Genomic DNA, 17,994 nt, shown 5'->3' with positions numbered 1-17,994 from the left:
ACTTGCTGTTTGTATTAATAAAGTTAAACATGAAACATATTACTTACAACTATTTTAGTTCTAATTATTTGCAATTATATCATGACATATTATTTGTAATCATGTATAAGCAATACAGTCATGATATAATATTTAGCAACAGTGTTTAAACAGCATATATAGTTTTAAAGAACTAATAAGTTATTATTTCACTTTTTCCATATTTTACATCATACTTCTCTCCTTGCCCTCCCCCACCCCTCACTAAATGCATAGTTTATAAAGAATGCCATTATTTAAAACAAGAAGAGAAAGAAAATGTATCAAATTACTAACCTTAGGTCTCGTTATCACAAAGAGAAACAAGATGATTGATAGCATGTTATTTGTTCCTCAGAGAGTTTGACTATTTATGAAACAAAAACAGTTCTTTGCACACAGAAAAATAACTTTGAATAAATCTTTAAATATTTGTGGCTTTCTGGAGATGCAGTAACTGTATTTGAAGAGATTAAGAGAGAAGGAAAGAAAGAAAAAAAATATAGAACATGTCATTTGTTTTTTAGTCTTTTTTGCTTCTCTGAAGTCTTCCAAGAAGTTCCTGTTGCCATCCTCTTTAACGAAGGACTTGCCCATTCCATATCTTCTATTTTATCTAATATCTTATTTTTTTTAATATACAGCAAAGCAGAGTCCAAGTCTTCAAAAATTCTAGGGCCATCAGGTAAAAAGATTTTTAGTTTGGCAGGAAATAAAAGGCAAGTTTTGAAATGTGCTTTCTTAAGCTCTCTTATTAATGGCAAAAAAAACTTTTCTTTTAGTTATTACCAAGGAAGAATAGTCATTGTCAAAATGCACAGTTACCTCATTAATTTTAATAGGTGCTTTAGCCCATGCAGATTTTAATACCATCTCCTTGTCATAAGATGATAAAAATCTTACTATAACTGATCTAGGATACTTTTTGTTAGAGTTAAAATTAGATAAGGACCTATGGGCTCTTTCAATACCAAAAGAAAATGCTTCTGACAAGTCTAAAGTTTTGGGAAGCGAAATATTTAAAAAAGGAAGTAATGTTGTTACCTTCTATATTTTCTGGCAGTCCAAAAATCCTAATATTATTGCGTCTAGATCTGTTTTCCAGGTCATCAAGTTTGGATTGTAGGTGTGTGTTCTGCTTCAGCAAAAACTCAATGTTAATTTCTTCTTCCTGGATTCTCTTCTCCATATCATTAACAGTCTCTTCTATGCCTGTAATCTGAGCCTTCTGTTGTTGCAAGTCTTGATGTAACAAATCCATTTGTTTTGTAGTTTTTTCTATGAAGTTATCAATTTTAGTATCCAGTTTGTCCATTTTGGTTGTTAGTTGCTGAATAGTAGATATCAGAGACTGAAGCTCTTTCTTGATGCTGGAATCCTGACTGTTTGCCTTACTGGAACTCATTTTGAACAGAGGTGATGAAAGAGAAATTTCCAAGATGATTTCTGACAGGAAAATTATTGAAATTTTCTTTCTTTTTTAGATATTATTCAAGAAACTGATATTCCAAACGTATTTAGAAAGAAAATTATTTCATTAGTTGATTTTTAAAGTAATTATTTCCTGTCAGTGCAGTTAAGTTGGTGGAGCTGAAGAAATCTGCTGCTATCCTGTGCTCATCCTTGGCCACGCCCCACAAAATCATTTTTTGATGCTGAACGTGCTAAGGAGGAAATATAAAAATTGTCCAACAAAACATGAGCTGTGAAACAGAAGGAGACTGTGCTTCTTGTTCTTCTGATAATAAATATCCCAGAGAGACTGTGTCAGTGAAACCTTTTCCAGTGTTTCAACAGAAAATGCTTGAGAGACAGAAAAAAAAAAAACAAAGAGTTGAGAATAAACAAAAGTACATTGGAAAGGAAGCAGCGATAGGATTTGGGAGATGGAGATAAACAGGAATAAAACTAGCAACTCGGAAACTGACAAATAAATATGGGCTTATAAAGCATTAAATATATTTGTGAAACATGACATAAAAAGAAAACCTGAAAATATTGGACTGTTTTTGACTTTGTTAAACTTGTAGGGAACTACAAAGCATATGCCCTACTTCATATCATTAATGCCTGGAGGTACACTTAGAAGAGGGGGAGAGGAAGGAAAGAGTTAACTGTAAGTAAAACAAACTTTTGTTCTTAACAGTAATATTTGTATAGTGCATGATATCTGCAAGTTATAAAGTAAACATTTTTCTCAGTTATTTTGAAGTGCAGTGGGGATACTAAAGTAAACAGGTGCTCCTGTTTTTTTCCCTTCTTTTCTCTTTCTCCTTGTTCAATTTTAAGAAATGTAGGCATTGCAATATACAAAAAAAAAAAAGAAGAAGAAAAGTCTTTTCAAAAGATTATGATACAAGAAAAAAATGACATGTTCTCATTACTGCATAGGGACATGGCTGAATTAAGGCTCTTGGCTTTATCTAGTAACAAGTTTTAAGAGAAAGCAAAGAAAAAGAACATTGAGCATAATAATGCTCTTCTCTAGCAAATAAATAAATAGATACTTATAGAAGCAACTCTGTAACTGTTTTTCATGACTCCATGTCAACAATCTGATAAACAGCAATAAAAAATGAATACTTCTTTATTTTAATGGCCTTCTTTCAATGGCTACGAGATGTTTTCTGAATGCATTTAAGTGTTTTTTCATTCTCGGAGAGCAATAAGATAAGACAAAACCAGACAGAGCTTAGTAGAAGAACAGGCTGTACCATGTGTCTTTGCATGGATAACCTTCCTTTTGGGTTAACCCACATCTGTAAGTGTGGCTGTCAGTTTGAGACAATTGATGTTCATCGTGTTTCACTGTTGCAGTCCTAACCAATGGGTTATCTGGCTCCCAGTAGCCCTCGATCAGCCAGAGTATCAAAGGTAAGTAAATATGACATTGGCTGTCATCGGTTGTAAAGGACGTCAGGATATGCGATACAAAAGGGGGCAGCCAACATCACTTCCTCAGTCTTCCTTGCTGTGGTAGCCTGAAGCAGAAGCATTTTTTTGTACCAGTGCTGGTCGGCAGTTTACCTTTTTCATTTCCGACTACAAAGTTGAAGTCAGCTACAGTTAAGTACCCCATTGGGGATCCTCTTTTCTTGCCTTAACGAATGTCAGAAAAGGGTAATAATTGTCGTACCTGTGGAAAGCAGATTCCCCATAGAGATTTTCATTCCTGTTGTATTTGTTTAGGCCTTGACCACGACGTTCCTAGTTGTGATCTCTGTGTTTCCTTTAATCCGCATACTATTCGTTGTCAGGCTAAGCTTTTAGCTAAATATTTTGGAATTTGGCCTAAGTTTACCGGTATGGCATCCGCTGGTTTTCAGGCATCGGATATCCCTAAAAAGCGTAAGGATAATGACCGCGACAGGCTTCAGAGGGTCAATTCCCTGGATGATGTTAAGTTGGTCGTCAGTCCTGCGGTAGCCAGTGAGGTGCCTTTGCAGCCCCTGCAACCTGCGGATTTTCAACCGCAGGCCTTGGTTGAGGCCATTTCAGAGTCCCCCAGGCCTCCGGCTACCATTTTGTCTTCTGATCTTCTGCCTATCACCTCTTCAGCTGCATCCAGAACTGCTAAGCTGACTCTGGTGTCCAAGGCCTCCATTCTTCGTTCAGAAAGCAAGCTCATACCGATGACCTCTGACCTTGACTTCGGCGGTTGCCAGGCCTCCCGAATCCTTCAGACTTGCAGATAAATCTTCAAGTCGTAAGCCTGTAAAAAAGCAGGCTCCAGTTTCCTCTTGTTGCCCTCAATCCCAAATGGTTAAAATGGCTAATGACCTGTTGACTCTTGTTAGGGTTCACAGCCTCCTCCTTCTAAAAGGAGTAGGGATGTCTCTCCTGAGGGCTTTGTCTTTTTCTGGTTCTGATACTTCTAGCATTTCTGCTGATGAAGAGTAAGTTTCTCAAGTTTTTTCTCCTTTCAAGGATTCAGATGCGGAGGAGTCCATTCCTTCTGCTTCTCCTCCAGAGGATTTCTCTTTTAGTGATACTTTGAATACTCTCAGGGGGCATTTTAAATGGGAAAGTCAGGATTATCCCCAATCTAAGAAAAGGATTAGGTAGTTTTTGGATTTGCCTCAGCATAAGCCTCTGGCTATTCCCCCAGTGTTGGAAGTAGTTGATGATGTTTTTCTGGAAAATTTCTTCACTCCAAATTCAGTTCCTCCTGCTCCCAGGAAACCTGACAGGTATTATAGTGTCCCTGATTCTCATTTGTTTCTTTTCAGGAATCTGTTGGCTGATCCAGAGGTTATTTCTCAAGGCCCTGAAGGGGGTTTAGGCTACTGTTACCAAAAATCTTGTTCTTCCTGACAGGAAATCTAGGAACCTTGATAGGTGGGGTAAAAATGTTATACCTCTGACACTCTTGCTATACCAGTAGCACACCTTGGAGGCTATTAAGTCTAGGATAGCAAGTTTGCCTCTTTTGGCAGAGAGTAAGGATATGCAGGATTTGCTGAATTCTGCCAGTCTTGTCAATAAACATTCATTACATTGTGATTTTGACATTCTAGAAGCCTCCTGCAGGGCCTACAGCTACTGAATCTGTTATTAGAAGGCACTCTTGGCTCAGGGAACAGCCCCTTCCAGAGCCTGTCAAGGTTAAGCTTTTAGATGTACCTTTGCATAGGGACAGTCTTTTTGGCAGCAAAGCAGAGGAAGTGCTGAAGAAGATGAAGGATAAAGCCAAATCTATGGAAACAGTTAAGGACTTTCTGCAGGTTCAACATCCTCGCTTTAGCAGGAATTACCCTTCTAAGAGTTGGACATTTTCTGATACCAGCAGACAGAAACGTTCTAGGACTACAGGTTACAAATCTTCTAGGGGGTAGGCGGCTACCCCCCAAAGGTCTAAGCATTGGCATGCTTCCACTTCCAAGGCAGGAAGTTCTAAGCCTGCATCTCAATCCAAACATTCTCAATGACTCTATCCAACTTCTGCCTGTTCTTGCTTGCCCGTAGAGTCCTTTGGGAGAAGGTTGGTCTTTTTTGCAAATGTCTGGGCCACTATCACGGATGACAAATGGGTACTCAGCACTGTATCCCTAGGTCACAGATTTTCTTTCCACACCTTACCAGTACCCAAAGGGTTTCCTGGACACTCCTCCAAACCAAAGGGCAGAAGTAGAAAAACAATTTTTTTCTCTGTTACATCTGGGAGCAATAGAATCAGTTCCTGTTCAGCAGGTAGGCCAGGGGTTCTATTCCAGACTTTTTCTAGTTCCAAAAAAAGAAGGCACCTGGCGTCCTATCCTAGATCTCTCCATTCTGAACTCTTTTTTTGGTAATTCCAAAGTTCAAAATGCTCACTCTGCATCAGTTGCTTCCAATGTTAGAAAAGGATTCCTGGCCGGTAACTTTGGATCTCAAAGAAGCTTATCTGCACATCCCTATCAGGGAAAGTTGCAGGAAATACCTTTGTTTCAAGGTGGGCACGCAACATTATCAATTCTCTGCGCTGCCCTTTGGCTTATCTACAGCTCCCAGAGTTTTCACAAAGTGCCTGACTCCAGTCATTGCTTTTTGCAAGCAGAAGAAAATTCAGATTTATCCATACTTGGATGACTGTCTAATTCAAGCAAATTCTCAGGAACAGCTGTTAAAGGATCTAGAATTTGTAAAGACTCTTCTTTCTTCCCTGGGTTACACTCTCAATGAGGAAAAATCAAAAATTGTGCCATTCAAGGAGATAACATTCCTGGGAGCGAGAAGCAGACAACTCTTTCAGTGTACTTCAAGGATTTGGCAAGCCTGTCCCAGCTCCCTGCAAGGAAATACCTGCAAGCTCTGGGATACACAGCTTCTTGCATTCTCATGGTTCCATATGCAAGACTGCATATGAGGAAATTGCAATGGCACCTCAAGAATCTTTGGTGTCAACACAAACAGGACCTGGATATGATAATTCCTCTGCTTTCATGTCTGCAGACAGAATTTCTATGGTGGGTAACAGCCTGTCTACAAAATAAAGGCATGCCTTTTTGCCCACCCTCTGCCACTCAAGTTCTTACCACAGATGCATCAGGCCATGCCTGGGGAGCTCACCTGGATGGCAGATGCATACAGGGAAGTTGATTTACCCAGCAGATGCACCTGCACATAAATCTGAAGGAGTTGATAGCAGTTCAGCAGGCCTTACTAGCTTTCAAGCATCTTCTTTCTCCAGGAACTCTGCTCATCAGAACAAACAACACCACAGTCATGTGGTACATCAACAAGCAGGGAGGGACTCATTCTTATCCCCTGTGCAGGCAGAGCATGAATCTCTGGTACATAGCATCTCTGGGCCTGCATCTCCTAGCTCAGTTTCTTCCAGGGAGGCTCAATGTTTTGGCAAACCGGTTGAGCAGACAGACCCTTGATCCTCACGAGTGGCAACTGAACAGAGCAATCTCTTACAGCATCATTCAACATTGGGGCACTCCAAGTGGATCTTTTCTCCTCCCCGGACAACCATCTTCTACCTCTTTTTTTGCACCAGACAACATCACAGCAGAGCTTGGAGAGTGGATGCTCTGTCCTTCCCTTGGAATCTGCTGTCAGTTTATGCCTTCCCTCCTCTTCTTCCCAGAGTATTATTGAAGATCAGCGACGAATGACCAAGGACTATTCTTGTATCCCCAGACTGGCCCAGACAGCATTGGTATCCACTGCTTCACAGACTCTCCCAATTTCATCCTTGGCATCTTCCTCTGAAACCAGATCTTTTGGTTCAGGAAGGGGGAAACATTCTTCATCCTCATCTTTAGTCTCTCCATTTGGCAGCTTGGCTCATTGCATGAATCAATCCTTTTTTTCTTCCCTTTCCCAGCAGGTGATTGACCTACTGAGGGAGGCCAGGAGGCTTAGCACTAGGATGTCCTATGCTGGCAAATGGGAGAGATTCTCTCATTGGATGCAGGCTAGAGGGGAATCTTCTTCTCGGCCTACCCTTCCTCTGATCTTGGAATACCTGGCTGATTTGCTTCAGGGTGGGCTTTCATTTTCCAATATTAAAGATCCATGCTTCAGCCATTTCTGCTCATTGTTCTTTTGAGCAACCCATTTTCTCTCATCCCCTGATGAAAATGTTTCTCAGAGGTGCTTGCACTTAAAACCTCCCAGAAGGGCACTTACTCCAGCCTGAGATCTTAATTTCATTCTAGAGAAACTCACTCTTCCTCCTTTTAAGCCAGCTGCCACTGCATATTTAAAGTTTCTTTCAAGGAATACTGCTTTCCTCTTGGCTATAACTTCAGCAAGGAGGGTTTTGGAGCAGCAAGCTTTGATGTCTTTTCTTATTTTCTATGCAGATAGGGTCTCCCTGAGAACCAACACCTCCTTTATGCCTAAGGTGGTTTCCAGCCTGACCCTTAATCAGTCCATACACCTTCCTACCTTCTTTCCTAATCCTCAAAATAGAGGTAAAAGGAGCCTACATTCTCTTGATGTGCACAGACAGCTCAGGTTTTACCTGGACAGGACTAAAGGCCTTCGGAAATCAGCACAGTTATTGGTCAGTTTTGCTCCTGAAGCTCAGGGCAAGGCTATTTCTAAGCAAACCATTTCCAAATGGATTGCACATTGTATTAATTTTTGCTATTCTTTTCATGGCAAGGCTCATCCTCAAGGGGTTAGGACCCACGCAATAAGAGCAGCTTCCACTTCTGCAGCCTTTTTAAGGGATGTCCCTACTAAAGACATTTTGGAGGCTGCCACATGGTCTTCTGTTCACACTTTGACAAAGCATTATATCTTGCCTTTGTTTTCTAGAGCCAGAGCTGGGTTTGCCACTGCTGTTCTGCAGGGCATTATCTCCAATCCTTGATTCTGTTGGTTCGTCCTCTCTTGTCTCTGGGCTTTGGTAATCAATTCATTGTTTAGGACTGCAACAGTGAAACACGATGAACATAGTACAGTTGTGTACACTTACCATAAATGTAGATGTTCAAATGTATTCACTGTTGCAGTCCTGGTTTCCCTCCCTCCTTCCCCCTTTTTTGGTCCTCTCCTTTTCTCTTTTCCTAAGGTACAGACTAAATTTGGTATTATTTGCCAATGTTGCTATTGGTTTAAGCCTTTTTTTCTGGGGGCTTCTGATTGTTATGGCAAGAAAGACTGAGGAACTGACGTTGGCTGCCTCCTTTTGTATCAGACGTCCTGATGTCCTTTACAACCGACGACAGCCGATGTCATATTTACTTACCTTTGGTATTCTGGCCGATCAAGGGCTACGGAGAGCCGGATAACCCATTGGTTAGGACTGCAACAGTGAATACATTCGGACATCTACATTTATGGTAAGTGTACACAACTGTACTTTCCTATTAGGGGGTAAAATTTCAATAGTTGAAGATGTACATAGTTTTGTGTGTTAATATTGTTAATCGGTGTTGGGTGTATTTGTTTTTTGTTTGAGAATTTTCAATACAAAAGTTTTGTAAAATGTGACATAGGTTGAAATGGATATAATAAACAACTGTACAAAAGGTCAACCTGCCAAACATTAGTGTGAGCATGTAACATAAAAGATGGTATTAGTTACTTAACAAAAAAGCGATTACAAATAAAAGGTGGGAATAATAACTTTTCCACACAATGACCCTTCTGATACTATCTTTTAATGTTAGATATATACAAAAAGAGTAGTTAACTATATTAAAAAATGGAGAGTGCAAACAGCTATGCTACAGGAGACACATTTGGAAAGAACTGAACATGTGAATTTAATAAAGAAAGGTTTTCATGATGGTTATTCAACAGAATACCTGGGACAAAGGAAAAGAGGCATACTTATGTTAGTTGTAAGAGGAGCACCAATAGTGACAGAAGAGAATAAACAAGATAATAATGGTAGATATATAGTACTAAGGGGGCTACTGGCAAGGAAGGAGGATTACACTGGCACGTAGTTATATTCCACCTAAAATTGCTATAATGGAGCTTAAGAAAATTATGGGAGAAATAATCAGTTTTCAACAGGGAATACTAATTATAGGTGGGGACTGGAATTTGATTTGCATCAAGGAAGATTTGTCTTGGCGGCCCAGAAGGGAAAATATTGACAAAGGAGGATAGAGTTTTGAAGAAATTTATGAACATATTTGGCATGGAAGATGTGAATTCAGTACTAGGAGTTCAGAGTGAATTTACATATTACCCAAGATACAAAAACTGGGCTAGGCTATAAAGAACTTACATTTCACAGAAACGTGCAATTAATTCTTTGAAAGTTTTGATACGCATCCAATAACTATTTCAGATCACGTGCCAATAACAACTAAAATAAAAATGCAGGATAATGAAAAATGAGACACTGTCACTTTCCTACCTATCTGTTGAAAAGAGAGGAATTTGAGGAAAGGATAGTGGAAATTATGCGGGAGTTATTAGAGAAGACAGAAATTTCTTCTGAAAATATAGCTAAGGAGTGGGATAAAATTAAAGTGGAGTTTAAAAATAGGGCGGAAATAAAAGAGAGATGTGGTTACGAAGCAGCAAGAATTATTTGGAGGGATGGACAAATATTAAAGCACTGCACAATAGAAGGAATCTCACAGAACAACAAGAGGAGCAACTGAGCAATGCTAAGCAGAAAACAAAGGATTAGCTCGATAATATGTATTGCATTTAGAAAGAATGCTGTTATGCCAGAGCATAAAAACCTTTAGCACAACGACTCAGGCAACAAAAAGTAGAAAGGTTTGTTGTCAAGCTTAGGGAGCCTACAACAAGAAAGATAAGAGATCCTATAGAGGTACTAGAAATGTTTTGGAAATTTTATGAAAAGTCTATATAAAGACGAGAAATATGGAGATTAAGAAAAGGTACAAATGGAAATGTTTATGGAAGAATTAAATATGTCAAGTTTAGAGGTAGATGAGGCTTAATTACTAATAGGATAGGAGATGAGATAAAATGAGGATGTATAACCAATCAAGAGGAACGTATCCAGGAATAGATGGTGCTCCTGTAGAAGTTTGGAAGCTAGGAGGGAACAAAAATGATAAAGATCTGAAAGGTTTTATTTAACAGTATTTTAAGACAAGGAGAAGCACCAACATCCTGAAGGAAAGCGGTGGTGGCTGTAATGCCTATAGAGGGTAAACACCCATCAGAGCCAGCTTCACACATTCCCATTTCAATTTTAAACCACGATTATAAAGTGCTTATGTCTATAACAGCTAAAAGAATGGCAAAGATGATGCCAAAACAAAAGTCTCCCTGGAAACACAGAAACTGAGGAGGAATCACTGTAAACCACTTTTAAAAGTAACACAGCTTTATTAATCCACTTTTCATCTGAAGGACTTCATCAGGAAAACCCAGTAATTTCAACTCATTCCATTTTATATAAAATCATTAACAAGACAATAAAACAATTATACAATTAAATGACCAAGCCACTAAGCAATTATAGTAAAAACACAACTTATTTGAAAAGCCAGAACTTTAAAAAGATAACTATTTTTATGTAATAAACCTATTAAAAGAATTTATCAAAAAACTCCAAAAAACTAACTTTGATTCTGGTATTAAACATTATTAACCCTTAATCTACTATCTTTGAGGAAACATTTTATATTCATAACCTCATCTAATCCAGGTTCCTGATCAGCTTGTAACTTAATTTGCCAAATAGCCATCTTCTTCTCTATAAAATTCTTGTGCCCCCCCCCTTTGTCCACTGGTACTTGTTCCAGTACTAGTGTTTGGTTTGCCACTTACCTGCTTTTTATTTAAATATGATGCCAAAATTGATAAACATGGATCAATGTGGTTTTGTGGAGGGCAGACAAACATTTAACATTGACATAACATTGATGATCCAGGGGGAAGCTGAATGCAATAAAATACCACTGTTGTTGGTGGGTCTTGATGCAGAAAAAGCATTTGACAGAGGTAAGCTGGGAGTTTAAGAGTGGGGCAATGGAAGCATCTGCATTCCCTAATAAAATTATAAAGTTGATTAGGAGGCTATATCAGGGATCAGAGGCAACAATTAAAGTAGGTGGGCTCCTCTGCAATAATTTCTGTTTGAGTAGAAGAACCAGAGAGGGGTGTCCCCTTTGTTATTTGCACTATTTAGAACCACTGGCAAAGAAAATAAGAGACTCAGAAATTCAAGGTTATAATTGGTATGGTAGTCAAAAAAAGGTGGCTTTTTTGCAGATATTATTATTTTACACCCAATAAAAACCAGAAAGTGACAATTCAGTGTTATAGTACATTTTGATGCAGTACATTTTGTCTTGTTCAGGATACAAAATTAATGACGCTAAAACAAAGGCAATAACTATAAATAATGTACCCACACTTGAACTGGTTCAGCAATATCCATATTTATGAGGACATGAGAAAATTAAGTACTTTGGAGTATGGATTAAAAAGGATTCTGGTGTGGCTGCTAAGACATGTAGAAAGAGACTAAACAAAATATAAAAACTGAGAAACTGGAAGCTCAGTTATGTGGATATGCATAGCAAAATACAAGCAGTTAAAATGTTTTTAGTCCCTTTAGTTTTATACACAAGTCAGGCATATTTCTATCAACCAAAGAAGAAGTTGTGGATAGCAATTAATAAAGAGCTGAAGAATTTAATCTGGGAGGGGAGGATGGCAAAAGTCAAGTGGGATAAGCTAATTCTTAAAACTGAACAAGACAGTTTGGGATTACCCGATTTGAAGGAGTATTTCAGAGCTACACAAAACTCAAAGTGGAAAGGGATGATGATGAAACGTAAGGGAAGCTCAAGAAATGAGGAGAGACTTGGATTTTGGATGCAGACCTTTAAGGAAAACAACAATAACTATCCAGAATATTATATTCATAAAGCAGCTGAAATTATTCTAAGAAATAAACCAACACTGTAATGGAGAAAGGCGATTCTGTTGATAGGGATGACTGCAATTAGGGATACAGACAATAGGCTAGAGGGGGATGGAATTTATTGGAGAAAACTGGTAAAAGAACCAAAGTATTGGGAGCAAAGAAAGAGAGGGAAAGGTAACAGAATGGAAAGACACCAAGAATGTATTTGGACTGCAGGGTAGAGATTGTCTCTTCCTTATCAAGGATTGATATCAAAGTGTAGGCAAAGAGAAAGAAACAGGGGGATCATAAGTGAAAGACCACCATTGGCAGAGTTTTTAGTTGAATCTATAACAGAAGCTGCTGTTAAAAAAGGAATAATTAGAGCATACAAAATATTGCTTATGGACTATAAGAATCAATTAGAGGAGGTTAGAAAGGATTGGGAAGAAAGACTGGATAAGCAATTCACAAAGAAATAATGGGGTGATATATGTATGTCTCCCAAATATGCAACACAGTCTATAAGATTTAGGATCTTTGCTTGGAAGTTATAACAATAGTTATACCAACTTATTTACAACTACAGTTGTTTCAGTGGTGTCTGTAATGTAAACTGTTTGCAACTAAAGTGATATCATTTTGTATGTTCTTCATTTATATAAATGTAAGACTGCCTTTGTCATATGTGTAAATTTAATAAAGATGTTTGGGAAAAAATAGTTATACCAATTTGCTCACCCAGTATTTCTGATAGAGTAGTCTTCAGGGAATTTTTTAAATTTGTCAACTTATTACATTCCAAAAATATGTTTCCAATTACCTCTTTCTTCCCCATCACACCTCCAACATTTGCTGTCTGTCTGAGGAAAAATTCTTTGGAGTCTACTTGGGGTATAAAAGTAGCTATGTAAACACTTTCAGAAGAATAGTAATAATCCTGCTATACTGGGTCCTGGTCATGTAAACACCTTGACTAGTATGTGTACTTCTGTGGGCTATACAATGAAAGCTGCTGGAAGGAGTCCATTGGAACACTGCCACAAGGGTAAGTGGAATTTGGGGAGACAGTGTCCAGAGCTTAGAGGAGTTACAGCTCTACCCATTAGAGGCCAGACAATATGGTAAAATATAGAATGGAGCATAATACTGGTGCACATCATCATGTAAGGGAGATGTGGCAGGGTAACGTACACAGGAAGAATGGAGTGAGAGGTTAACAGCCAGCATATAATAGGAACCCCTACTCCCTGAATCTGTGATAGTACTTTTTCAAACAGAAGCATGTACAGTCATGGAATGGGCTGCTGGAATGGTTATTGGAGAAAAATGCATTGTTGCATTCAAAACAGCACTGGGCAGGTGGAAAAGGGGTGAGATTCAAGGAAGGGAAGAGACTAAGGGAAGGCAGAAATTTTAAACTACTTAAAGAGATGACTACACATACTTACAACCTTTTTCCATCAAAAATGCTATGCAGTGTAATTAAAGTAATTCTGTAGGCATGATTATAGCATAGAATGGTAAGGAAGACCAACTTCTAATTTTACTGGTCTTCAGTTCGGATCTCTGTAACATACAGCTTATGCCCACAGGTGCTGTACTGTTTTGAAAAATAATGTAGAGGAGTAGTGCAAGAGATAGCCATATTTGTAAGAATCAGTTCATAAATACTATATCTTCTAGCAGTTTTTACCAACTGCTCAAGAGAATGTTGTCATTTTTGTGCATATCCTGCTCTGGAGGTATATGCATCTCATTTACTGAAGAATAGCTAAACTCCCCCAAAAAACACTGAGTATAACATGCTCATCAGGAGGAGCAGAAGATCCTATTAGCTGATGATCCGTCTTATGTAAAGTGATCTGTATAGTTCACTGAGTTCAGTTTGTGGGTTCTTTGAGATCTGCCTGGAGGTAATATGTTCCCCCTGACAAATATGGAGACTTATTTGGGTCTGAAGGCATGAAAAAGTACAAAACCTCATTATCAAGGGAGTACCGTCTTTACATTTAAACCAAGTCTCAGTGACTATGTAGATATGGATGTTTTCCAAATGAAAGAGTGCCTCAGTATTGGACAATGTATTGTTTAGGCTTCTAGTATTGAGGAGAACACTTTAATGTGACTGATTTCAGGTCTTTTACATCAGTTATGTAGGAATGTTCATCAAATGGATTCTACCTAGAAAAGTCACTAGGAGGAACACCACAGACTTCAGCCAGTATGCAGAAGCCTTGGAATGAAAGGTGCACATCACCCTAGCAATGGAAGCTGGAGCATTACAAAAGAGTCACCTATCACTAACACATTCTTGTTCCTGCTGTGGTTCAAAGTGATAGATTTGGAGTGTGTGTGACTCTTTATGGGAGGTATATATGATTTTTGCTGAGACTTAATCTCATTTTTTGGAAGCTTTGGGAGTGATTCTTTAACAGCCTTAGCATAAAAACATTTTAGTGTGATTAGTGAAGGGCTGTGGTGGAGATGTATGAAGTTCACCTGGAAAGCTTTTAGGTGAGGGGGCACCTCCAGATTAACTGAGTATTTACATATCTCACAGCTGGAATTATTAGTACTGACTACAAGATCATTATCTGTAAGTATAATGCAGTTTGTATATTTTCTTAGGAGTCATAGTGGTAAAAGGCTGGCAGCAGGCATGAAACTAGCAGGCTGATCTTTCATTTTGTCCAGTATTCCCATCTGGAACATACATTTAAAGAGTGACTTCAAACTTAAAACTGTTTTGAATAAACTGCAATTAATATGATCAAGGATTAGAATTCACTGCCTAAGCCATAAGCCCCAAGCATATTTAAAAGATGCATGGAAGTAAAATGCCAATATTAATGCTGTTCACACATTTAAGGTTTAAAAAATGTTTTTTCAATTAAGAAACATTTAAATGAAAATGTTAATACATCACTGCTGTTCCTTAAAAATTCTAATCTGTGGATGCATATGGGTGGAACAATCAAAAACCTAACATTTTGACAAATATGAAAAAATGTGATGCTATGTGGCTTGGAACCCAATGACAGGTATGTTAATGCTTCAAACAGCCCTGTAACATACATAAAGACATTATTAAAAATAAAAGCATGGAAACACAATTTTGATTTAGCACTCTTGAGGTTTTTATTTCTGGACAGTAAGGCATACCATTTCTGAGCTCTGTTTTTTGAAGACTTCAGTCTGAGTAGTATACTTGTAATTTACACAGTTTACATGTGATCAACTTGGTCCCTAAAGCATTCAAAGCTAGCAGAAACTCAAACAAATACTTCTGCTTCTGGAAAAAAGTGAAAATAAATGGTTTGAACAAAAAGTCTTCCTTGTGTATATCATTTTCTAATAAAGCATAATGCAAAAACACTAACTCGTACATTCTGAGTTCATGTGCTTTTTTACTGGAAAATGCTCACTTGTATTTTTACATTAATATAATCTTCCAAAAATTCAGTCTTTCACTCTTAAGTGCTGCAGTCACTTTTACCACATGCATCCTTGGATACAGAAAACATGACATATACACACATATAAGTAAATACATTCAAAAAGTATATTTGCTGCATATTGTTATGTCGCTGACCTGATGCATACCTCTAAACCAATTTCTGCTCTATAATCTCCTGTCTTCCCTGTCGAGTCTTACTGCAGTATAGCATGGACATGGTCACTGCTGAAATTTCAGTTTTGGACACAGGCTTGGACTACAAGTGCTTTTAATGTTGTCACTAACATGAAACTGTATTTCCTCCTCTGTACTGAAGATCTATGACTGCCCAATGCAACAGTGACTTCTCATTTTTTCTGAGAAATCTATCATTTGCTCATGAGAAATGTTCATTCCATAAAACCACCTTTAAATAACAAACAGCACTAATACTGTCTCAACACTGATTCATATAATATCTGCTCCATAAAATACAGAGAGCTATAAAATGTCTGTTAAAATGCATAAAAAGTGTTCTTTGTTTCATAAATTAGTAAGCTCCCACACATGCTGTTGAGTAAGCCCAGGTGGTAGTGAACAAGTCAGGTTACAAGCTAGCAGTCTTCAACTGTAGCCAAATCAGTCCTTCAGAGTGTCAGTCTGAAGCTGAAATTCCTCCACTTGTGGCCTTATTCCACTGCTGTAGAGTTTCCATGCATTGTGATTAACTCTCACATTAAGTCCATTGTAGACCCAACTCTACAAAATGTCATCTTTTTCGTTGAACAGCAGCTTCAGCTAAAGAAAGAAAGGGGAGAAAATTGTGATTTGTACGACAATAAAAATCATATATACAAGCACATACAATACAACTATCTGCCTGAAAATAATGTAAGGAAGGCAGCACCTACATCCAGATTTTTTTATTTTTGCCAGAAGCAAGGATACTTAGGAGTAGTAAACATTTCACAAACTGCTAGCAGATGGCTGTTGAACATGCTCTGTTGTTGAGGAAATGTCATTCCGTCTTCATACTATTAGTATAATGTGGAGTGATGGAGGACCAGAGTGCAAATATTAAAAAAAAAATTCTTTCCACAAATGAAGTCTAGTACACCTGGCTCCAGAAGGACCTCAGATGTTCTTTGGTCTTGCTAATGTGCATACCATGACATCAAAACTCCTGCAATTAAAACAGGTAGCAATGCACCGGTCAACAAAAATTAAACAAATTAAGCTTCAGGATAACTAAAACAGTTTGTTAAAGAACAAAAAATTGTGCAGTGTGATGTAATCCTACAGATTAATACAGCAGAAAAGATATCCAGTCATGAATCATTTTTAATGTGTAGTTTCAACTGGATTGTAGTAAAAAAGGCACAGGCAAAGATGTCTGAAATAAAGCTGAACAAATCTGCTTTCCCATTGTGGCTGCCTTTTACACATAATGAAGGGCCTTCCACTCAGTTTCCAATTACCACAGTTTATTAATTTGGCTATTTAGTATTTGTTGTTATACTACATTAAAACATCCATTTTATAAGACATTCCAGCTCCTTTTCATTTAAAGAATTAACATCTCTTATTTCAATTACTAACAAAAAAAACAAAAAAATATTTCTTCTTTTATAAACTTTCCTAGCTAGTTGTTCCAGTGATCAGATTTTGCTGATCCCTGGGCTTTGTATTTGGTTTCTGTGTTCCTCCATTTTCTTGTGTGGCCAGAGGTAGTTTCTTTACTCACCAGTGGGAGTGGGGAGTACTGAGCTGCTTGTTTGTCCTCAGAGGAGTGGTTAGAAGCAGCAACTAGTAATTCGTCGGCCATTTTGGGTCATTTCCTGTTTTTTCCAGCCCCCTGCTATAAAGCATGCGTTAGCGCGCTTTAGCGCGGAGCTGCTACCGTTGCACACTAGGGCAGCGCCGGTTAATCAGATTTCAACTATTAGGGCTACCTAAAGTCCACTCTTCAAATTTTCCCTTAAAACTACCTTCCTCAAAGTATACTACTGTTCTATTTAGTGTATCCTACAACTATAAATTATCTCTACTTGACTCCCAAGTAGACTATTCTCTATCTGTATAGTGAAGCACTTGCTCCTACAGTACTTATCACCTTGATACAGCACTCTTGTTATAGAAAGTACCCCAAAAAAGCAAACCCCATTTCTCGGTCACCCACATCCCCCAGAACCTTTTCTTAAGTTTTTCTGTCTATTCCTTCTAGCATGTCGAGGGATCAGTTGCTAATGTCCTCTCCTGCTCAGCTGGTGAACCTGGGAATATTGAGGCAATGTTACAATTGCCTCATGTACACAGACAACCCTCTCCTCCTCCCACAAAACACAAATACATGGCAGAGATGCAACTATACGGCCAAACTGGAGGCTGAGCTCTCTCAACATAGGACTGGCATGACCAGACAGGAGGAGAAGGTAACCACACACACTATAGACCCAGTCTCACATAATACCATCACAACCTCAAATCATACACATAAACACACAAAGACATACTGGAGGCTCTGATCAAAAATCTACCAAAACAGCAGAGGCCACCAAAACAGACACCCAAACAACTACCACCTCAGAACACAACACCTGCAACACATAGACCACACAGTCAGAGTGTCAAGCAGTCACAGCCCTTAAGGCCAAACACAATGCCAGACACACTAGTCATTGGTGACTCCATAGTCAGACACACTGACGCCCCGCCACCAGACTGAGTAAGGAGAAGGTCACAG

At 38.4% G+C, this 17,994-nt stretch overlaps 1 protein-coding gene across 2 annotated transcripts in view; it reads right to left on the bottom strand.

Annotated features, from left to right (window-relative positions):
• Positions 1–14,928: 14,928 nt before the first annotated feature.
• ADAP2 (ArfGAP with dual PH domains 2) overlaps positions 14,929–17,994 on the bottom strand; it is a 977,426-nt gene continuing 974,360 nt past the window's right edge. For both annotated transcript variants that reach the window (XM_044068045.1, XM_044068044.1), the window contains one exon: positions 14,929–16,049. In XM_044068045.1, the coding sequence (XP_043923980.1) occupies positions 16,021–16,049 (29 nt within the window). In that variant the 3' untranslated portion in view covers positions 14,929–16,020. The remainder of the gene's footprint in view (positions 16,050–17,994) is intronic.

Source organism: Protopterus annectens, chromosome 4.part0 (assembly GCF_019279795.1).
Source record: "Protopterus annectens isolate FY-2018-M chromosome 4.part0, PAN1.0, whole genome shotgun sequence".
NCBI classification, from domain to species: Eukaryota; Metazoa; Chordata; order Ceratodontiformes; family Protopteridae; genus Protopterus; species Protopterus annectens.
Note: the sequence above shows the minus strand (reverse complement) of the source record. Positions and strands in the feature narration are given on the sequence as shown.